The sequence below is a fragment of the Convolutriloba macropyga genome, chromosome 1 (genome assembly GCF_964194025.1).
Source record: "Convolutriloba macropyga chromosome 1, txConMacr16.3, whole genome shotgun sequence".
Classification (NCBI taxonomy): domain Eukaryota; kingdom Metazoa; phylum Xenacoelomorpha; order Acoela; family Convolutidae; genus Convolutriloba; species Convolutriloba macropyga.
In genome coordinates, this window is record NC_134468.1 from 51,038,726 (window position 1) to 51,062,837 (window position 24,112).

Below are 24,112 nucleotides of genomic sequence, written 5' to 3' on the forward strand. Positions count from 1 at the left end.
ATCCTTCATGTTGTAAGAGTGGTTTTTTCAATACATGTATATGTGTGGTTTTTCGCATGCTTTTGGTCGGAAAATACTTTGATTGGAAAAAACCTTAAGCGGAGAGGGGGAGGTTATCCTAGAAGCTGAGATTTTGAGGCTTGTGGCCCATTTCTGTCATTTCGTCAGAACATTATTTGTCGAAAGTTGTCGCCCAAACACTGATTTTAAAAAGTGTTCAAAAAACTTGAATGCAGATAAAGAAAAACTATCCAATTTTTGGTGAAGGTTTCTGTATTTCCAAACAGTTGGCCAATGCCGTGATCCTAATATTGATTTGGAGGCAACATTGCAGCTCAGACCTTATGGAAGTCTAACTGGAATAGGTAATTAGTCACTGGACAACTACTTTTCAAAAGTAATTAGTCACTGGACAACTAAGTTAGTCACTGGACAACTAATTTTTCAAAATAATTCTAAGATAATTTTAAATTTGAAATATTTTTGCTGTTGGTTTGTTTTAAAGTGGTTTCTTTCGTCGAAAGATAAAAGAAGACTTTCAACAAAATTTTTCCTCTAATTCCTGGCTCCAATTTTTGGTACTTGTTTAAAAAAAATCGGACTTTTTAATCGAAAATTGTCCGAAATAGGAATTTTGAGTCAACTTTGCTTAAAATTGACGGACGTGGAAACCAGAAATCTGCTGACACAAATTGATTCAGCTCAAGAGAGGGCTTTTTAACTCTCCGCTCTTTGAAAGTTTTGTGGGTCTAAAAAATGCCGGTGTTCATGCTAATATATACCAATAATTATAAAAACAGCATCTTTTTTGATAGGCGATTTTTTTGCCAAAATATCTGTATCCACTAAACTGCGCACCATTGCATGTTCTCAATAGTGAAGAGTAATAAGAAGTCTAGTTTTGGTCTGATCCTGGAATTGTAAAATCCAAAAATCCATTCATATCAAGGCGCACAATTGACAGGTCCCATTGGCTTTAAGAACAATTGCCTTCATGAGCAATTGTGTTTAAGCTTTTTAGTCGAAAGCTCTTTGTTGTTTTGAGATAAAATCACGTGTTTTAAAAGTAAAAAAAAAGGATTATAGAACTTCGCCCTACTTTTCACATCTTTTTTGTTCAACCTGCAGCTTAATTTCAGTGAACACAAAATGCATCTTCAGCTTAATTGAAATTTGTTCTCCTTTGCGCGTTTACGTTTTAATTTCATATATCTTGGCTTCAAAGCTACTGGCTTCACAGTTAAATTAAAAAATATTATTTCTGGACATTTGCCCATTCTTCAGATCCTTTTATGCTGGTTTTGTAACTTTATTAAATTATTAATAGGTCAACTGTAACTTTATTAGTGTTAAAAAAGGCACAATTGAACCTAAGTTTTTTAAGTAATAGATTATTGTTTTAACTGCTTCGACACCGTTTTCTAGAAGAATCTAATGTAATTTAATTCAGTTTTGTCTTTAATTGCCTTTCTTCTTCAGTCGTATCAGAATTTCTGAATCTTAAGAAGTCTCAATGGTAGCGATTCTTATGATGGAGCAAAATATGAGCCTATTTACAGGTTTTATGAGTTAGGTGACGGTTTTCTTAAATTTAATGATAACTTTTTCAAGAAATGTAAAAGATATTTTCAAATTTTTCATGTTCTGTTCTTTTGTCGATTCGTTACTTGGTCTCAATAATCACAGGTCACATATAAGATTTTGGCATCGAATGAAATCCATTGGAGATATCTAATTTTCATTGAAATAATAATGGCTTTTAATAGCTTGCACAACGGCTTTTCACAAAAGAATAAATTGTTTTATTGATTAAGGTTATAACGGGTTTGACTCCCTTTTTTTGTTTTTTTCTTTTTCAATAGTTGTTGGTATTTGAAGTTATTTTCGTTTACTTAATACATTTTCTAACAAAACAGAGGTCTCAAGCAATTTCCTTTGGGAGGTTAATTGAACCTGTTTAGTAAGTTTAATTTATAGCTGATTGTTTCAATAAATTTTAAAAAAAGTTTCAAAAAATCTTTTTTAACTCAATTGGAGATATTTAATTTTTTAGTGAAATAATTAAGGTTTTAATAGCTTCGCCAACGGCTTTTTTCGCAAAAAATTGAAATCGTTTTTGGTCTGTTTGTGAAGTTCTTTTTTTAAACGTACGAGAATTTATGCTTTTTGACAGTTCTCAAACACTTTTGTACGGATATATGAAAACATATTCAGATAATTAAATTAACAGCTGATTGATTTTCATGACTTTGTAAATAAATGTTCTAAAAAATGTATAATTTTTAGCTTTGAATTTTTCGTTATTTTGTCTTTTTGTTACCCAGTCGTAAAAAATAAAAATCAGATATCACCTTATCGGCAAAGAAAGAAAGAGAGATGCCCGTTGGAAAAAAATTTTACGAAATTTGTAGCTTTAACGGCTTCGAAGCCGGTTTCGTTGACAAAAAAGTAATTTGAAAAAAGTTTAGTCTGTGTTTGAGTTTCTTTTTCTAAACGCCTAACTTATTTTGACAAATGAAAGGTATCAATGACTTCCGCTGTAGGACTGAAGGAACCTTTTAGTTAATTGAAATAATAGCTGATGGTTCTCATGTCTTGGAAAAAGGTTGTTTTCGAAAATTTAAATATTTCTGAACGTTGCGTCCTTTGTTGTTTTTTGTCTATTTCTTTTAGTTACCTTTTTTGTTAGTTCCATATCAAATATCACAATTTCGGTGTCGAAAAAAGTTGCAGTTGAACAAAGGTTTGAGCGAATTGATTATGGTTATAACGGGTTTGACACCGGTGTTTCGTTTCTTTTTCTTTTGTGATATTTGTCTGTATTTGACCCTACTTTTGTTAACGTATGGACATTTTCCGATTAGAGAGATCTCAAAGGGCTCCATTCTGAGGATTAACAGAACTTGTTTAAAAAATTTAATTTATTGCTGATAGTTGCATACTGCTGAAAAAATTATTTTAGCTCTGTATCTTCTGTTCTTTTTTGTCTATTTGTCACCTAGTCCCATTAATTAGAGGTGACATATCAGGTTGTTGGCATAAAAAGTTCAACATATCTAATGTTTAGTTGAAGTCAATATGGTTTTAAAGGCTTCGAAAAAAAGTAGTTTTTATTGTTTTTTGTTTTTGTCTGTATTTGACGTTGTTCTTGTAAACATGAGACATATTCTGAACAAAACAGATCTCAATATTTTCCCCTAGAGGAAAAAATAGACCTATATTTTTACTTCAATGTCTAGCTAATCATTTTCATGGCCTTTAGATTAACAATTTTTGTAAAATACAAAAGGTTGTTTTTAATTTTGCTCTTTTCTTGTCTACTTGTTACATAGTCTCATTATTGAGAGGTCACATATCACTTTATTGGCGTCCAAAAAAACGCATAACCAAAAATTTCCTATTCGTAGGGAATAGAATATTGTTGTAACGGCTTCGAGACCTTTTTCTTGCACAATTGATTTGAGCTTTTGTTTTTTTTGTAGCAGTACGAAAAAATCTTAATGATGACAGGTGTCAACATCTTATCTTACGGAGTTATGAATGATATTATTACAAATGTATTTAGTGATTTCAGTTCATATCTAAATGTTCTCATTATTTTGGAACCATTTGCTTTAAAAAAAGAGCGTAATTTTTATGTTAGCCGGTTTTGTTATTTTTTGTCTACTTGTTACCGGTTCGTATTAAGGACTGGTTCCCAATCTTTTCCAGTGAAGAACAATTAGTGCAGAAGAAAATAGTAATTCTACTGAATTAGTTGTTTTGTGTAGCTTAGGATTTATCTGCCGCTGTTTAGTCTATGTTATCAAATTTTCTACAGATAGACTATCGAGTTTGTTGTTATTTGGTTTTGTTGTTCCTCTTGTCTCGTATTCTTAATAATGGCAAATCTCCTCGACCTTCTAAAGCAGCATTTTTTAAGTCTACTGATTGATTTGAGCTGAACGCAATTTTTTATTCATACACTAGTTATTTTCGAAAAAAAATTGAGTTTTTATAAGTTTTCTTTTCCATCCTCATTTGGTAGACAATTAAGCCAAAATGTGGATCAGCGGGGTCGGAACATTTTGTGGGAACGCACATTACCGAGCCTCCTTGTTCTCGTTTTAATGGCGTTATAGAACTTTGTTCACTACCTCTAGTCGCCATTTCTCAAAATTGTTCTGCAGTGCCATTGGCACTATACCAGTCTTATTTCAAATAATCCCCCCATAGCAATGCTTGGTGGAATTATTTTGAGGTTATACAGGTAGTTCTTACTGCAGTGTTGAACAAAATGCACTATAGACATCATTTATAGCTCCAAAAGCATGCCAAGTAGATGATGTAACCCGGGCCGAGGATTTTCCCCAAAAATAACGGCGAAAAGAGTGTAAAAATAAAAAAAATTACACCCCTATTTCTCCGCTTTTAATTAACGGTGGAAGAGTGTAATTACAAGAGTGTAATTTTAAAAAATCAAGGTGAAAGGAGGTAGTGAGGATCGACCCCTCCACCTTCCCTATGTCTAACATTTTACTTTCGCTTTCTGCATTTACCATTCAGCCAACTACTACAACAGTTCAACGTTTCATTTTGGTTATAATGGTAGTTCTATAAGAGTGTAAGTTTTTATCAGTCCACCCTAAATTGCACTCTTTGCTAAGAGTGCAAAAAGAGTGGAGAAAAGTGTGTAAATACGGTGTAATTTTTTTAAAAAAATTACACTCTTACACTCTTTTCCCTGATAAATAGGAGTTGAATTTGCATTACACTCTAATCCCAGCTAATTAGGGGTGGATTAAGGGTGAAACCTCGGCCCCGGAATTCAAAAATTTAACTTAAAAGGCATTTGGTTTTCAAATCCAACTGCATTTGGGGCATAGCTATTCCTCTCAGAGCACTTGGTACTGACCTCTGTTGAATCTCTTTGACCCGGGATAGTAGCTCAACATGACCTGCAGCGTACTGCTCGATGACATCTTTGACGTCATAGGGTTTCAGGGCTTCTCTGAACTTGCGCCTATATACAAAGTACTTCAACTTGCGAACAAACCGGATGGCAACTTTGTGACATGGACGCAGCTTCGTCAACATCTGACTCTCTTCGTCTGAAAAATATAACATTTCAACACTATCACAAAAAAACGTTAGCGTAATAAAACTCAAAATGTCAAGGAAACTCAAAGGTAATATAATTTACCGCATTTCTTACAAAAATTCACCGCATCTGTTTTCCAACGTTTACTTAAATTCACAGGAAATATTATAGAAGTACGTGACAGTTTTAGCAAAGGAATAAGAAGTTGAAGACACGCAGGAGGTAAGAGGTTCGAACCCGTGTATGGAAGTGTCCTTTTTAAAGAATACCGAGAACGCGGTGAAATTAAATAACTCACCGCGATTCACCGCATTGACCTCAAAAAGATGTAAGAAACACGCGGTGAAAAATATTGTTTTTCACCGCATTTTTTACGAAAATTCACCCCCAAACCTTGACCCGGGTGCAACATGGCGCAAGACGACCCTACCAACTTTTCTGCTAGCTGAGCACAAAATAAAAGTTTATATTTGATATTTGAAAACAACCTTCCATAAATGAAAATTTGATTCCTGGTGTCCTTAAATCATAATTCTATTTGTTTCCAGTTCAATTTGATTACAGACATTTTATTTCGATTTCGAATTCGAGACAGAATCTTATGTTGCTCTTCTTACCCTCTCGTTCATTGTTTTCTTTCAAATATCTAAGTGGAATCAGTTATGGTCGCACGATTGCCTCCTACTCCCATTTGATTGGGTGAATCAATGAATACAAAACTTTGACTGGCTGTCCCCTCCCTCATTTGGTGACATTAACCAGCAAAGCCCAGAAGAGATGGTTATCTATAAGAACAGTTCGCAGTCATAACTTCACCAACATCCACCAATGAGTCTGATCAAATTTTGCACAACTCACAATAGTCTCAGGGAAACTGGAAAAATTGTTTCCCAATAAAATTTCGCTTGTAAAGGTCACGATGAGTTATTTCAAGTGTTGGGCGGACTATCAAGACATTTAATGTCTTGACTAAATGTCTTAACGTAAATCAGGTGTATCCATATCTTGATTGCCACTTTTTTAAGAAATAGCCTCCGCACTTAGGACAATGGATCCTAAATGACCCTACAAGATATCCATTCGCAATTGCTCAGGGTGGGCTGTGGTCCCTTGAAAATCAAGCAGTCAAGGACTTTCTATATTAGTAGGAAACTAAAAATTAAACAAAGTTTTATTGGCGTTATTGTTACTTTGTAACTTTACTGAGAATAAATGTTGACCTTGTTATGGACTAATGCTAGTAGTCGTTGAGCATGTGCCCACCAACCTTGCTCTGACTCGGCTGAGTTCCTGCGAGAGTTGGGGTTGCTACTGAATGGGTTTGGGAAGGAGTCGAATTGGAGACTGAAGATGGATCCCTGCCTTGATGACCTTTTCGAGTCCGATATCTTGAGCGACTCTTTCAGGTTAGAGTGTGAGCCTGTGTACTGATGGCTGTGTTGATGAGCCAAACTGGGCTCAAATTGTGTCCGGCTACTGCTGCCCCCAGAGTACTGCGGGTGGGTCTTCCTGATAGAACCCTGGCGTGAGGGTGCATTACCCCCAAACGGACCAACTGCTGATCGCAGATTGTCACTGGTGAGGGAATCGAGCTGATTGTGATTGGGATTTGATTTGCGCTGCCGTGAAGTTTGAATCCGATTCAGAAAAGAGCTCTGCTTTCTGAAAGTAAAACGATCCGATCGTAGTGGATAAAACAGGGAACCAACCAACCAACCACTCACTGCTAACGTACATTCGTTGTTGATTGTTTCCCCTGTTTTATCCACTACTACAGTATTGGATATATCCACTACCACATATTCACATTACTCTATTTCCCCTCAAATATTTTTCAAAACTATCATTTCTTGTCTCATTTAGTGCAATCCACTAATATCGAGTTAAGCTGGTAATTATCCCTTATCAGACGGATAGCTCGGGTTCTATCCACACTGTCTTCAGTGGACGTATCTAGTCGATATATAGTGTAACTCGTGAGACCATGTAACAAGCACGTAAAACCAAGTTGCACGTAAAACACCACTAAAACGTTTATAATTTTATCCATTACAATTTGTTATCAAATGCTTGTGGAAGCCAACGTAATGACCTTTTAGTGAAAAATGACTATTTAACTTTTTATCACTTCCTATACATTTATACATTATTTATAACAAGCTAAAATTTCAACTACTTCATTTACATGCTGATTTTGTTCAATAAAACCCTCCTAGTCTTGTATAACTAAAAGTGTTTATTTTTTTTGTTTCTCCCATCTATTAAATTTATATTAGGTTTTACTTTGGCCAATTTAATTTAGTTTTTCTCAATGGATGTATGAACATAATGTAATTTTATATATTCACTTACATCAATACAAAATTCCTTAATTTCATCCAATTTTTCATATAATAAATCTCTTCTCCATATTTCTTTAAAAAACCATCCTTTTATCTATGCATTTTTCAAACAGATAACTTTGATTGTAACTGAGTGGTTTAGTATAAACTCTAGCTAAAGTATTAGCCATAGTATTAGTTATATATATATATATATATATATATATATATATATATATATATATATATATATATAACAAAGATGACCTCTAAAATAACGGCGACGAACCTTGAGTAAAGATCAGTTGCCAAAAAAACATTTGCGGCTGTTGGGTTTCTTGTTTTGTATGTGTATGTGTGCAATGGTTGCGATGTGTGCGTGCTTGTATTGTTTGTCTGTGTCTCTAGCTTTGAAATTGTACTACACTTATCTTTTTAGAATGTGCTACAGAATTTTTGTTTTTGTCTGCCGAAAGAAGACGGCATATTTTTTGGTTCAAAAAGTACTAGTAACTTTTCTCCAATGCATATAAGCTGCTTTCGTATACTCCCAACGGTTTCTTATAGCATGTTTCAAACATGTTTTGCGACCTTCATAGGCTTGTTGGAACGTAGTGTGCTACGAACAGACTCGCAAGAGCCATCTTGTTTGATTTAGCAGGAAGAAGTGATAAAGTGCAAAATCACCATCTGCATGAGTATCATGAGTAATATCAAAGTATTTTGTAACAACTTCTCATAGTTAATTTTTAACAACCAAACCTATACGTGCTTCCCGAAGTGTTTCTGATAATCAAACTGATAAGCTGATTTCATAACTTCTTTTGAACAGGTAAATTGAATAGGTTTTATTTCACCAGTCAAAAGAGATTTAAATTACAGATACTTCTTTTCTTATACTACAGATGCACGGTTGATGCGCGTAAGATGCTATCGTATGTAAAAAGAACTAGAACAAATAACTTTCTTTCCAGAGGAATAAGTTTAAATTCATTAATTCAATTCTATGTTAACCCTTTTTACCTTTAATTTTAATCTCGAACAGTCTTAAAAACAGCAAATTTTAAATTGTCGAAAATGTTTAGTGCCAGAAGTTTTTTTGCTCATAGCCAGAAGTTGACTTCCATAAATTTTCGGCGTTTTCAAACTTAAAAATGCGTTTTTGAGCAGCGTTACGTGACTCTGTAAAAATCATTCCGAAATTCTGGCTTTGTATCTCGAATCGCTACGCGACTCACGACAAATGCCCAATGTTCTCAGTGACTTACTTGATCAGAGTCATGTAAAACTAGACTTAGGATTTCCTTGTGGCTTGATGAAGACTAACTTTGGCCTGTTGGAGTGATTAGATCCAGCACTGTCTTTAGAGTGTTTGGGTCTGACGTGGATGAGCCACGTGGCCACAGATAACGAGTCCTCATTGGCCGCATAGCATCTCCAAAGACACTGCAACACAAAACACAACACTTGTCAGTCTTAAAGTGGCCACCAATACCCTAGTTGAGAGGTCGACTTTATGAAAAGACTTATAAAGTCGACCTGGGGGGGGGGGGTATTGCCCTAGCTTAAATACACGGTCGACCTCATAGTAAGGGTCGACCTAAAGTCTTTTCATAAGTCAACCAACGGTCTTTCCATACCCAACGGTCTTTCATGGGGGTGGGGGGTATTTCATCATAAGTCGACCTCTCAACTGGGGTAAGCATAAAAACTTGCTTTACAGCGTTTTACAAATCAGCACAATGTTTTACAAATCATAATGTATTTCTTAGAAAGATCCCTCCGAGGAAACTGGCAGATCTTTTTTCTGTAAATGAAAGTCTATTAGACCTTCACCAGAGAATCATTATGCTACACTTGCTTAAATCTTTATACGAATTTGCAAACAAATGAGATATTCAAATTCTTTCACTAAAAGGGTTGAAAAAATGATTGATGCAATTTGCTCTATTCATTTTTTTCTGATCAAAATTTTGAGCGGTTTCAGGAAGAAGCATTCAAATCGAATAAATCTTGCTTGAAAATGTATGAACCATCCACTATCTTGCAAATTTCTCAGCACGAAGCCAAGCAACAATCTTTGAACTCTGTTTCTAATTACGCAAATACTACTTTTTAGCTTGCAGAATATTTTGAGAAATTATCCATAATTAAATTGTGCTGAGTGTTAAGAGTGAGAATAGTCAGAAAAAAGTTTTACCGAGATGTATGAAGCACCATATAAAGGTTTTAACAGTTCACTTTGGATGAGAGAAAGAGGTACTGTCAAAATCAGGGGGTTTAATACCCGGGTCAACGATCATCCAACTTTCTTTGATTTCGTACTAGGTCATATATGATTCTTAGTAATCATACTAGGTCATGTATGGTTTGTATGAATTCTTGGTAGTCATACAAGGACCATATATGATTTCCTAGAAATCATACAAGGATCATACAAAAAAATTCAAAGACTAAAAACTGTATAATTTTGATTTTCCATTGACGTTGAAAAAATTTCTTGGATTTCATACAAGGTCATATATGACACATAATACATGGACTGGTGCCACAAATTCCCGTATAATGTAGTCAGAGGACTTATTAAATTATTATATCGCATTTGCAATCCACATTTGATTCTTTGTGTGCGCTAAAAGAGTAACTTTGTGGTTTAAACGTATTCAGAAAACGAATTTGACGGGATATCCAATTTTTTTCTTGATTAATTTTTTTTTATAAATGAGCATTTATATGTATAAACTGGCTTCAGAGTATGTCAAAAATTTTGTTATTTGTTCGGATTACTCCCTTATTTTGTGCCCAACTTGCAATTGATATTGTACGTTAAGGTCTTTTGGCGGATCACAATGTGATGCCGGGGTATCATATAGGTGATGCCCCACCGAATAAAAACAAAAAAACTTAAATGGATAAAGATTTTCGAAAAATAGATGTATGATTCTTGGTATTCGTACTAGGATCATATATGATCTCTTGGTAATCATACAAGCATCATATATGATTTCTTTGGTTTCATAGAAGGATCGTACTAAGAAATCAAGTATGGACAGTATGAAATCATATATGATCCTTGTATGAAATCAAAGAAACTTCAACCCGGGTACCATTACGGTTGTCTACCGCTACCAAGCTTTGAGTAAAATTACTCGTATTTAGTATCAGATTTCACCTTTCCCATGCTAATAATTTGTGCGTGTGAAACATAATTTCGAACTCCGCGGACAGAAAGGCGCTGCCCTAAATGGAGATTCCACCCAGTGTTTTTCATTTTTTAACAAAGTTGAAAAGTTAAAACCGATTTCCACCGCAAAATTTTTTTTTACCGAAGCGCTATTCACGAACGAAATTGCGCTTAATTAAATTTAACTTAACTTAGGACCGCATTTCGCGCTTTTACGGACTGGAAGCAATAATCACTTTTTAAAAAAATCCGCATTCACTTTTAATTGAATGGGCCTAAAATACCCCCAAAAGATTACTAGATTTCACAAAGTAGCACCGAATAATTGACCAAACCAGGGAAGCACATTGCACAATCCACAAAAAATATAGAGTATGAAAGATGGGAACAAACGCAGTAAGACGAATAAAACGTCAGGTGAATTACACAAGACCTTCAAGGGTCTACATCCTGAGATTACTCATATCGTATTTGATCATCTGCACAAACAAACTCCTCGGTTCTTTGAATCCTTGCTAAGCATCTATGCTTCTCAGACGAAATCAAATTAAGCAGTTTTTTGCAGATTAATTGCTCAAAAAATACTTTCTGATTATCGGTTATTTAATTAAACTCGGTTTTTTCATTGATTCGGTTATTTCAGCTATCACTCAGACTTCTCAATGGCTAACATTGGATAGAAAAGTTGGGGAAAAACAAGAAAACATAGGGTATCAAATAGCAAAAAATTAGGTTAAGAACACTAAACATAGCTTTAAATACTAACAGTTATAATAACCAGATTAAAGGTCAAATTTATTATTATTTTCAAATTATAATAACTTTATTATAATAACTTTATTATAATAACTTTATTATATTTTATTATAATAACTTATTATTTACATTATTATTTTCAAATTTTTTGTGTCATCTGGAGGAAGCATTAAGTTTTGGCATTGCAATCTTTTTTAGTCTTTTTGAGATCCACTGTTGGTAACTGCCAAAAAAAATGTTATTTTGACAGTGTCTAAAACATGATCTCGGCATTGATTTATTTTGAGCATTCGGATGACAGTGCACTGTCTACTTAGCACCACGATGTCTCATTCGGCTCCCAGGAATTTGCTCAATTATGAGTTGTGCAATCGTCATCTTTTGCTGGGCTAATTGCACAACGAACCTGAACTCTGCAACTCTGAGAAAGCCCTAAAATTTAAATTTCCGCATCTAATCACCGGCGGTAAGAGCTCATTACTTGTTTGTGTGGTTGTTTTCATTTTGTCCAGACCATTTTGATAGCTGAGAATCAAAAAGACAAATTTGGTATGGATGATATCGTCTCCCAAACCTATAAGCACGTCGTATAAGCACGTCGAAGAAGATAGTCTTCTTCTAACAAAGTTAGCATCTGGGCGGTCATTCTCATATTGATGTCTTCATTGTCCAGCCTAACTACCGCTGCGAAAACTTTTTGCGAGTCACCACGATAGAATAGTGCAAAAAGCTTACATTTTGATAAATTGTCATCGAAAAATTTGTTGCCAACTTTCAAAATTCATTTCAGACATGGAACGAACAACAGTTAACTTGTTTCAACTGGAAGCGACTGCAAGAAAATATCGATGGGTTTGCGTGGTGGCGTGTGCAGTTCTCTGTTTCAAGATGGTCTCATAAGGACAAATTTTTAAAGGACTCCATCAGAAAAATTTTTTTCCATAAAAACCATTCAGAACCATTTTGCACAATAATCCCTAAAAAATACATAATAATCGTTCAAATTTTCTCTTTCTTTATAATCCCCCAACAATTTCCTCGGTAATTTTTTATTGAGAAATTTTCCTCTCAGCCCTGTTTTAAGCAATTGAACAAAGTTGAACTTGATAATTATTTCATTTTCAATTGAGGTACAGATTTGTACTCGATGACAATCAGCTCTTGTTATTGAGATCCTTGTCAATCTTGTCTTGTCTCTCCCTCCAATGAGTCCGCAAGGCTTCTGTCCTGCAAAACGAGCCTGTTTGTCTGGCGTAGTTGTTCGCATTTAACTTAGCGGTGCGTCTCCAATTTCTTCACTATTATTTACATGCAGTCGAAAAATGGTTCGTTCTCGATAATGACTCCTGTTTGCAGCCTGTCATCAGCAGAACCGGTTTCTGTAGAATGTGCAAGATCAGCCTTTGGTAGGAAGTTCACGCCAACAAAGTAAACAATATCAAAAACCGTTCTCTTTTCTTTCTTTTTTAATATTTCTTTTTTCTTGATATTAGATGCGTTGCAATTAGTTAGCCACTGTGGTGGTTGCGTGTTTGGACCATTGCTGGTATATTTCACCTCAACAGACCAGGCAGATAAGAATTCAATTATTTTGGTGTCCTCTAATTTTTTAATTATAGGAATCAATACTTGATTTTTTTCACTCTTCTTAGAAAAGCTTGATAAATCTGATTTTTTTATTTCTTTTCTGTCACAATAAAGAGGTTCCCACCTGTCTTAATGACTATTGCTTAAGAATGGGGCATCCTATAATTTAAAAACTCTCTACTGACTTTAATTAATCAGACTAGCGTATTAAGTTTGATTTTTAATGCACTGTCTCACAAAACATGGGCCAAACATTCAATTTAAACCATTAAACACCTTTGAACGGCAACTTCAGTGTTTCAACGGGAAAAGTTGTGGAAACTACAATTTTTTAGATTTTTCAGCAAGCTCTATAGTACGCGAGTAAAAAACAAAAAATTTTAGAAGCCGTGAGAGACATTTTAAAAAGCGCTTCGGAAATCCAGTCTGACGATGTTGTAAAATTTGGAGGACCAAATTTATTTGTTGCTGTTTTTATTATAAACATTCTAGTCGTTTCCGGCTTTAAAACATTCCCCTGGACTCATCGCCGTTTTTTTTTATCTTTGTGGGGTGACCTTCGGTACTATGGATCGTGTGTCAGACACCAGAACCAGATACCAGACACCAGTGATATTATTTATCTCTTCGTTCTCAAACTCAATTGTTACTTCAGAGAACGCAGTTACTTTGGAGAATAACCCACTTTCAAATGAGAACACCTTAGTTACTTATGAAAAGAAAAGATCTCCGTTTCAAATGATGAAAGTATCTCAATTCATCGTCAGCGTATAAAGGTCAAAAGATAAACTATAGAAACGATCGAAAGGTCAAAAGATAAACAAAAGATAAAAAGGTCAATGTATCACGTTGATGCCAGAAGACTCGGGATGAACAACGGAGCTGGATGAAATCTCCTTTTTTGCAACGATATTGTTAAGTTCTCCGCTCAACAAAGAATTCCGATACTGTTTCAGCAAAACTCTTCGACCAAAAGGCGCGGCTTCCTACAGGAGAGTAACCACAAAAAAAGTTACACAAACCACCTCAAACAACTCTTTCATTCTTTGTTCAGTGATAAAGGGTGAAAAACAGAGTTGAAACAAAGCTTAAATTTTGTAAATAAAACTGGAAACTGGATCGTCTTCTTCGATAATAATTGAAAAAACCTTCAACTATTTACGGTTTGAGCTATCAGCAAATTGTACCTTCAGTCAACTAATTAAAATTAAGTGGCCGAGATATTTTATTTTTTATAACTGCTTAAACAAGAGCCAACTTATTCATAATTTCCAATTAGTCTTGTTACTGCTATCTTTAGAGCTATCTGTTTCATGAGAATCCAAAAAACAACCATGTCAAAGATTTGAGTGGACACATTGGGCGATGAAGTAATAATTAACTTAACACCTCTTACAGTGAACGAAATTGAAAGACAATTGCATTTGGAACTTAAGATTCGAAATATTTATCCCAAATAAGCACTTGCTTTCGCAACAACATCTGCTGCTATCTGCCCTGATCTTACGCATGGATTGATCAGATGTCTTTGTCTGTATGTGAAGAAATGGTGAACCACTTATTTCAAATTTTGAATTAGTCTTGTTACTGCAGTTAGAGCTATCTGTTTCATGAGACTCCAAAAAACAACCATATCAAACATTCAACTGGACACAGGGGGCGATGGAGTTATAATTGGTAAGATAATGACATCCTTCGTCTTTCCGATTCTAAATGATCCACATTATTGTCTGCAGTCTGTAAATTCCAACTTCACTTTCGCTGTTTTTACAGGTAACCAATGTAAGTTTCTGATACTTGAAAAATATTAATTTTGGCATAGTTTCCCCTCAAACTCTTCAAAGTCAACACAATGTTACTATTAGAATAAAAATTGATTTCAAAAGTGAAATAAGGTTTCAATTTGTTAGACAAATACTAAGCCACTGTTTTTTAACTCTAAGCTTTTGAAAAATCCATTGTTTTCTCTCATTTTACAAAATTTCATTTTTGTCAATAATTACACTTCAATGTGACAACAAATTACACTTCTCCTGTTACAACTTGGACCAAACATCGGGAGTTTTGATGTTGAAGAGCAAGAGACTGGAGGGCTTCACGAAAAAAGCAAAGAGCTTCCTCAGAGAGGGGCGATTTTGGCCGACAGTGGCAATCAACCTTATCTATTCTTTTTTGTCATCATATTTTTTATTGGGAGTTGTCACGGATGATGCGAAAACATTCCAGAGTAAAATGCCTCTGTATAATGATGAAAAAGCAAACTCAACACCTTTTACAAGTAATTAAACTCTAGAAGACAATTGGGTATGAAAGTTAAGTTTCGAAAAGATTTTGTCACCGACGTGACTTCTTTTTGTCGAAAACGAACGGAAGTGACTCTTACCCCGGTTCTGATGGTGTAGTACGCTCCGTGAAACTGAGAACTCCACAAGGTGAGAAAATAAGACCAGTCATCAAGCTAAGCAAAGTTTTAATAAACAAATGATTTATATTTGTGTTCTCGCTCTCTCGAGCGGATATGTACTTTAGTTTTCAATAAGGAATGGTAAAGAATTGTGAGTCAATTTGTCTCTAAAAGTTGATGCAAGCAGTCACATCATTGCCAAGTTTCACATCAAATGTCCAAGTTTTGCGATCTATAGCCAAGAACCGTTACTTTATTTGCAGTTCCTTTTTCGCGCCAATTTATTTTCGGGATATTCGTTTGCTCATTTTCGTTTGTCCCCTTTTCAGTCCCCATACTTTAGTTCCTCCCAAATTTCCTTTTCCGATTATTATATTTGCGATTGATTATCTTATCTTGTCTTCTTATCTTGCTGATTTTACGCCGATATCATACAGTACAGCAACAGATCGTAATCCTACAATTGGGGCCGAGGATGTCACCGATATGACTTCGTTTTGTCGAAAACAAACGGAAGTGACTTTCGACAAGAGCCTCAGAACACAAAACACAATCATACAAAACACTCGCAATCAAAGGAAACTAATATATTTATTCTAAATCAAAATAACAAACAACATGTTTTATTAGCACATTAGAACAATAACCCCCACCCAAATTAATTTGTTTTCGATAACAAATTTATCCCAAAAAGCACCCGCTTTTGCACCAACATCTGCTGCTATCTGCCCTGATCTTACGCATGGATTGATCAGATGGGTTTGTCTGCATCCGAAAAGATAGGTTGAACCAAATAATTAATCACAGGGCAAAGAGCTGCATACATGACAATGCCACACAATTGGGGAAAAAACATAACATATCGAGACGTAAAGCGACATCATTTCAAATTTGAGCTAATTGGGAGCTGGGAACTAGTGTTTCAATGGGTGGTAGGGAAGCAATGACCATCTTAGCCGACGTCCCCAATCTGAGAGGATGTGAAGCTGCTGTCAAAAAATTGTTTAGTGGTGTCTGGCAGAACATCGAGTTGTTGACTGGATCCAATAACTTTAATCTTCATTGGCGAAAAGTCTTGCAAGACCTTCATCAATAGTTGTTTATACGTCATAATGAGAGCGTTTGAAATAAAATGCTTTCAAAGCAACGCTATTATACTAGGTGAGTGAATTTGGAAAAAAGGACCAATTCTTCAAGAAAACTTTTAGATCTAACAGTGAGGCGGAAATTCCGTAAAGATTAGTTTTGTCATTTGTGGCATTATTAAAATTTAGTTAGCTAGAAATGAAAGAAAACTGTTGGGCAGTATAAATTCGGGGAAATTGTGCGAAAAACCAATTTTAATATTTATGAAATTATAGAAAGAGAGTTGGCTAGAAATTGATTTATTAGATCAGGCAATATGAGGGGAAATTATATATTGATAAATGAGGGGAAATTAGTCAAAAATTAAATTTGCAGATGTTTCGATTTAATAAAAAGAGAGAATTAGTTAGGAATGAAATAATTTGGGAACAAATAATGAGTGCAAACTTTTGTTTCAGGACTATGTGAGGAGGTGGATTTGATTACAACTTCGACCCTCGGGTAATGGACTTTTTTTCTCCTATTGTGCAGACCAGTGAAAGTGTTTACCGATGAAAAACAGTGCCGCACTTAGACAAGTTATCTAGATGAGTGCTACGTACATCTCAACCCGGGTCGTGGTTTTGTCAAAAAATAATGTAAGATTAGCGGTGAATAGCGGTGAAAAAAACTTTTTTTCACCGCAAAGCGCCCGCAACTTTTAGCGTTGAATGCGCTGAAAGCGGTGAATTTTTGTAAGAATTGCGTTGACTTTTGCGGTGAAATTTTTTTTTCACCGCATTCACCGGAATTCTTACAAAAAAGAAACTTCCTTACAAGGATTCGAACCTCTACCTCATGCGTGTCGCCAACTTCGTAATCCACTGCGCCATCTGTCACTTACTTCAATGATATTTCCTGTGAATATAAGATAAGCGTTGAAATTAGTGCGGTGAATATTTGTAAGATTTGCAATTTTAGCGGTGAAAAATTTTTTTTCACCGCATTCTGCTGGTAGCCGTGAAAAAATTTTTTTCACCACATTCTGCTGGTAGCGGTGAAAATTTTTTTTCACCGCATCCTGCTTGTAGCGGTGAAAAATTTTCTTTCACCGCTTAAGCGCTGAAAAAAAAATTTTCACCGCTTAAAAGTTTTTTTTCATCGCATTCATCGCATTGAACGCAAATCTTACACTTTTACTCAAATTCACCGCAAATCTTACATCTTTTGGCGATTTTTAGCGGTGACACCTCGACCCGGGAACGATCACCCTATAAATTGCGCTGTTCTGGGAAGATATTCTGATTTATGTGCAAAGCTTGTTGCTATGTCGACTTACCATATGATCGTTTGATAGACAGGCAAAATTTGATGGGTGACCGAAGGTTCACTGTTGTTGGTACGTTTCGATCAAAACCATTGTCGAGCACAAATGTTGAAGATCTAATAAAAAAGGGGCGGACTCGTATTGTCAAATTACAGTGCAGATCTCATTCTGACGACACCCTCTTGCACGCCGAATTGCTTCACAATTGTTGATAAAAAAGAAAGTTCTAAAGAAAGCTTTGCATGATCTCTTGCCAAAATCAAAGCTGGTTAATGTCAATATGCGGTTGCGAAAATTTGCTGGAAACGATTGAAATTGCTTGCCATTTGCACACAGTGAATCTTGCAGCAAGCTTGGATCCTTTTAAATTCGCATATTTTAGTTCTACAGTTTATGCTTGCCCAAAAGGAGTCATTGATCTTCCAGCATTGTTTAAAATTATCCAAAGAGAGGTCGTTGCATAGTACGTGCATAGCTTTGGATGTTGTAGCGTTCTCTTTGTCTTAAAAGAACGGCAAGGATAAATTTCTTTTCTTCCTCTTTTTTTTTGGGGGGGGGGGGAGGGAGGGAGGGTCATACTGTTGTTTAAATACTGGCTTCTAAAAGTGAGGGGCTATTCAGACAAGGGTTACAAAAGCTGTGACTCCTGCGAATGGAGTATATGACTATCCCAAGAACTTCCCGTCCACCAAAACAACACACAGGACGCAAAAACCCATTGTGGGCAAACTTTACTTAATTTGAGCTTAAGATCCGATAATGTTTTCTTTTTTTTTGATGGTTGATTTTGCTTTACGAGCTAAAGAAGCACGTGCAGTATTAATTGTTGATGAACCGTGCGCAATTTTATTCCTGAAAAAAGTTAGGTATCATGTTGGCTAATACCGACCACAAATAATGATCACGAGATTCAGAGACAAATTTGTCTGAATTTAGAAGATATTTCATTACATTTTTAAGTACATGATCATAGTTCGGTTATATTAAAAATAGGCGTCAAGTAGCATCACTGTGGGATAATTTTGTTACCGTAATGAAGGCAGGTACACTTGCCTGAATGAGGGATGCAGCCGGTTGTCTCCGGCGAGCGACGTGTTTCTGCCTCTGTTGCTGCTGGACTTTGAGGGCAAATCCAGAGCCAAGGATTCCAGCTGGCAGGGCGAAGAAGGAAATGCCCATTATGGCAAAAAAAGAGGCAGTCAGCTTTCCCGGCCATGTCTTCGGAGTCGCATCGCCGTAACCCACTGTTGTCAGGGTTACCTGAAATTGCATTATTGTGTGGAACATCACAACCCTAAACTGTCAGGTTCTAGAGTGCAGGTTCTTCTGTATACAGTCCCGTACGCCCTGTAAAAATTACCTATTACCTCCCTGTCGCGTACCCCAAACTGCTGTAAGAGTGGTAAGAGGGGTAGATGAGGGGTAGATGTAAGATGAGGGGTAGTTTCAAGGGGGTAAAACGATGTAAGATTAGGGTGGTAATGGGGGGGGGGGGGATTTTCTAGATTTTATCTCCCAAAACCTACCCCCAAAAAGATGTAAGATGAGGGGTTGAATTTAGGGGGGCAAAACGAAAACTAGGGGGGGGGGGCAAAATTAGGGGGTACGGATAGGGGCTTAATGTGGAGCAAGGGGGGATTGTTAGTTTTTACACCGCCAAAATTTACCCCTCAAAAATTTAAGATTAGGGGGGACATTTTAGGGTAAAAAAATGTAAGATAAGGGGGTAATGTGGAGTAAAGGTGGAATTGTTAGATTTTACCCCCAAAATATAACTAGGGCTTGGTTTCATCATATTACGTATTTACTTTCCGTCATAGTAACTATTCTGCATAAAAGTGGAGATATTGAAATAAAACCAGGCCCAGCTCAAATAGAAAAATTGAAAAAAAAATTGAAAAAGTTCTGGTACATGAAGTGTAGAAGCCTGGATAATAAATACGAAAATTATCAAATTTTTTGACAACATTCGACCAGTTGTCTTTCCTAGCTGTTACTGAAACATGAACTGAACACCATCAACCAGAGTATTTTTTAATTACTATGGATAGGTTTTACTGAGCCTGTGAAAGAAAAACTGCTCATAAATTTGGCGTTTTGTTCAAACGTAAAACTTTCAGAATTCTTCCTCGATGAAATGGCATCAGAAATCTCAATTGTTTATTCTAGCACTGATAATCTAATCCTGTTTGGCGATTACAACATAAAGATATTTAAAGAAACTTGGAAACAAGTACTTAACAACTTCATTGCAGACAACTGGCTTCAGTACGTGAACACCAAGAAAGCAACATGGACAAATGAATGAAAATTTTATTTTATCGACCACTGCTTTGTTTTCAAAAAATCAAATGTTCAAAACAGATATAATAGAGTCAATACTTGAAAATGATCATTTCAGTATTGTATATCAATCATCATTGAAATTAGAATGAAATTTAATCATTGAAATTTATTTCCAAAATTTATTGACATTTAACAAAATGTATTAAGTATTCACGCAACTTTGAAAACAATAGAAGTGAAAGCAAAACAGGAGCACAAAAAGTGGCTATCAAAAGAACTGCGCAGTCTCATTGACGAAAAGCTTTGTGTGTTCAATGAATGAAAAAATATTCTCATCAACAACTCTTTAGCATTTACAGAAAACTCTGAGAAACAATGTAAATAGAAAATTCGTAAAGCATTTGACGATTATACAAAACAGTTTATCGAGAATCTCACAACTTCAAAAGAACAATGGAAAAATATCAAAAACAAAACTAACTCAAATAAAGAGACAGAAAAACTTGCAAAGCTGAAAAGGGGCCTTAACGTAATATCAGATGAATTAACCTTTCTAACTGTTTGATTAATCGTTTTGCTCGACTTGGACTTTACAACGGCGGAATAATTGCTCCTAAGATGCCTTCTTTTATTTTTAATGGAAATGAAATCTATTTCAGGCCGGTCATCAGATGAGAACTATACAAAGGTATTGATAAACTACCAACACAAAAATCAGCTGCACCAGTGCAAATACCATCCTAAGCTTTGAAAGTTTGTAAGTTGTTCCTTGAAACACATTTACATATTGCTATTGAAGAGTGTATAAACACAAACACGTTCCCTGATTTGTTGGAAGAAGCCTATGTCATTCCTATCTATAAGAAAGGCGGCAGACATAACCGTGAGAAATATCGACCAATTTTGTTTACTCCAATATTAGCAAACAATTTTGGAAGACTTCTCCTGTAGCAAATGTCGGAACATTTATATATGAATAAAATAATTCACATAAAAAATATTTGGTTTTCAAAAACGAAAGTCGTCTCAATACAATAATTGCATTGACAGAAAAAAATAATGACGTTGAAGAAAAAGATATAGTCTTAACCATCTTTTTGGATTTAGCGAAAGCTTTTAATTCAAAATTCTTGGGCATTTTTCCTTCAAAAATTAAAACAAAATAATTTTGGAAAAAACGCGAGATTTCTATTGAATTCTTTTCTAATCAACTGGAAACAGTGTGGCAGAAACGGAATAGTTCAATCCGACTGGAAAATTATAATTCACGATGTTCTACAAAGTACTGTGCTAGAACCACTAGTATTCATACTTTATGTAAATGACTTCGACGAGGAAATATTGGAAATTTTGATTTCGAATTTTTTAAAAATTGCAGAGAACACAGCAATTTTATGTTATGAAACAAAACGAAGTGTTTAGAAGCAAAGGCTCAAAATACATTGACGGAAACTGAACAAAATTTGAAACAAACCAAGGTCACTCTAAATGAAGGGAAAACGGAAATAAAGGTTTTCAAAAATGAAAAGTCACCAACTGTCAATTGCGTTGATTTTAAAAATAATCCATTGAAGCCAACAGATGAATGCAGATATTTAATTGTTATTCTTGACAAAGAGTTGACACACTAAAAACAACTTACTAATGTGATCAGTAAAATGGCTTTAGCTATCAGATCAATTTTTTAATACGCAATCAAATATCTTTAAAGGCTCGAGTAAGCCTCTGTAGATAACTTGTCTTGGCGCATTTAGAATTAAGTGCAGTGTTTTTTCAAAGTTTGCCATCTTACTCAATTGACAGAATAAACAAACAAATCAGATGGGGCACAAAAGTTTGCTTTTTTCGAACCAAATATGACACTGCTCATAAACTACTTCTTGAAAATAAAATACTTCCCGCACAACTTCAAAGAGCCAAAACTTCAAAAAATAGACTTTTCTATATTGTGCCACAAACAAACATACAGAACCAAAGAAATTCACAATAATCGGAGACGTTGAAATTAAAGTAACTAATCGTATATATGATTTTTGTCTCACAACAAATTGTAAATCAAAATGCAGTCAAAATTCAATTATAAGCAACTTCCTTCGTAAATGGAATAAACTTCCAAGAGTTCTTAGAAAGGAAAATTTAACGACAAAATTTTTCAAAACAAATAAAAGAAAAGATGCAAAAAAGGCACATACGAATTCCAATGGACAAAAATATTGAAGGCTTTGAAGGTTTATTTTCATAAATTATTTTACAAAACTAGAAACCGAGACTGAGTCTTTTTTTAATTTAAATTTAGTTTCTCAAAGGAAAGATGTAGTATGTTTGATTTTAAATATTACAACATGTAACTTAAACTTTGTGGTTACTAAATTAACCTTGTGGTTATAAGAAAATAAACAATTTTTTTTGTCATATTTTTCAATCAAACATAATTTTTTCAAAAAAGTACATATATATATATATATATATATATAAATATATTTATATATATATATATATATATATATATATATATATATATATAGACTTATAACAACTCCTATTAGACAATATTTTGCAACATTTTGATCTTAAACATTTTTTGATATATTTATTGTCATATATCAAGGTAGTTCAGTTAGATTTAAGGTATATAATATATTACTCTCTTCGCCGTTATCTTTACTACCAGATATATTACAATGGTTTTTTAATAGTTTTAAACCCCATTGTATCAACAATTTTACTTGCTGTATATTTACCGAAACGATATATCTCTTTATTAGGCCCTAGTAAAGATGACATTGAATTATCTATATTAAAACCCCTTACACATTTTATTATATGCGTCTTTTGTTTCTTTGTATATTCATCGGGTAATTACTGGATTAATTTTTGTTTCTTTTCTTATTCATTTCCGCCTTTTCTGATTCTCATAAGCTCCAGGTGATTTAGTACTAATTATTGGAGGTTATTTAGTGTTACTAATAGAATTAATGTCCTCTACTGCATAAACAATCGTGTTATTCTTTTCACTTAAATTAAGCACTGAATTTAAAAAAGATAATCTAATTAAACCTATTTTTTTGTATTAAGTATAGGTTAATTAAAATGATATCTTTCTAATGGCCTTGTCATTCTAACCGTATATTTATCTTTGCTTTTAGTCAAGGCATCATTTGTATTTTGTAGTTCACGTAATATATGGTTATCTGTCATTTTTATTAATTAATTAATAGCCAATTGGTAATTAAGTTTCGTACCATAAAAATAGACCTTAAAATAGATACAACTTGTGCTTTTAATAATGATATATACGAGAGTAAGATTTAAACCTATTAAAGTAGCACAAATGAACACAGTTAATACTATCATTAGTATCATTCTCAAAAGAGAAGAAAACTTTTTAAATATGCATGACTCCTGCCTTGAGATCAAGTTTATTGTATCAGATAATACTGGTGACATTTTTGGTAACGATGCTAAACTTAGAAAACTAACTATTGTATACTAGCACAATTTGCTTCATTTGAACTTGAAACTAGTGAGATAAGACTATTAAATATAAAGAGCATTGTCACCCCAATCTATTAACGTATAAATTACTCACAGCTACTGATTAATATGATAGTGGTCTTCTTAGACATCAAGCCGATAGATAGTCAACTTAAAAGTAATCATGCTGCTAGTGGATGATGTCATATGTATTTGATGATAAAGATGAGTGCTGTATTTGGTTTTATTTATTATTCGAATGAGATTATATGGGGTTAGGATTTAAAATAATACTAAAAAGAAACAATAAAGACAGAACATTGCATTCAGTTAATGCTGGTGCTGGTGCAGTACATAACGATGATAAAATTAAAAAGACGATATATATCATGGTGTGTACCTTCAATAGGTCCCAGAGTAATGATAATAGCATAAAAGTACCAAAAAGGATTAAAAGAAAATAATATAATTGACCTTAGCTTTTTCTAACCAAAAATATTCCATAGATAATGCTACTAATTTCTTATTTGATCTTGGTATGAGTAGTGGTATCAAATATCCCCAGTTTATAATAGCAGCCTTTGAAAAAAAATGTTAATCAACAAACTCACCATGGAAGTATATTCGA

At 34.5% G+C, this 24,112-nt stretch overlaps 1 protein-coding gene across 2 annotated transcripts in view; it reads right to left on the reverse strand.

The window, feature by feature from the left end:
- The window catches only part of LOC142340195 (potassium voltage-gated channel subfamily KQT member 1-like), a 113,081-nt gene that overhangs the window by 2,964 nt on the left and 86,005 nt on the right, over positions 1-24,112 (reverse strand). For both annotated transcript variants that reach the window (XM_075390707.1, XM_075390716.1), the window contains 4 exons: positions 18,778-18,984; positions 8,729-8,847; positions 6,348-6,742; positions 4,895-5,090 (listed from right to left, as the gene is read on the reverse strand). In XM_075390707.1, coding sequence (XP_075246822.1) covers positions 4,895-5,090; positions 6,348-6,742; positions 8,729-8,847; positions 18,778-18,984 — 917 coding nt within the window. The remainder of the gene's footprint in view (positions 1-4,894; positions 5,091-6,347; positions 6,743-8,728; positions 8,848-18,777; positions 18,985-24,112) is intronic.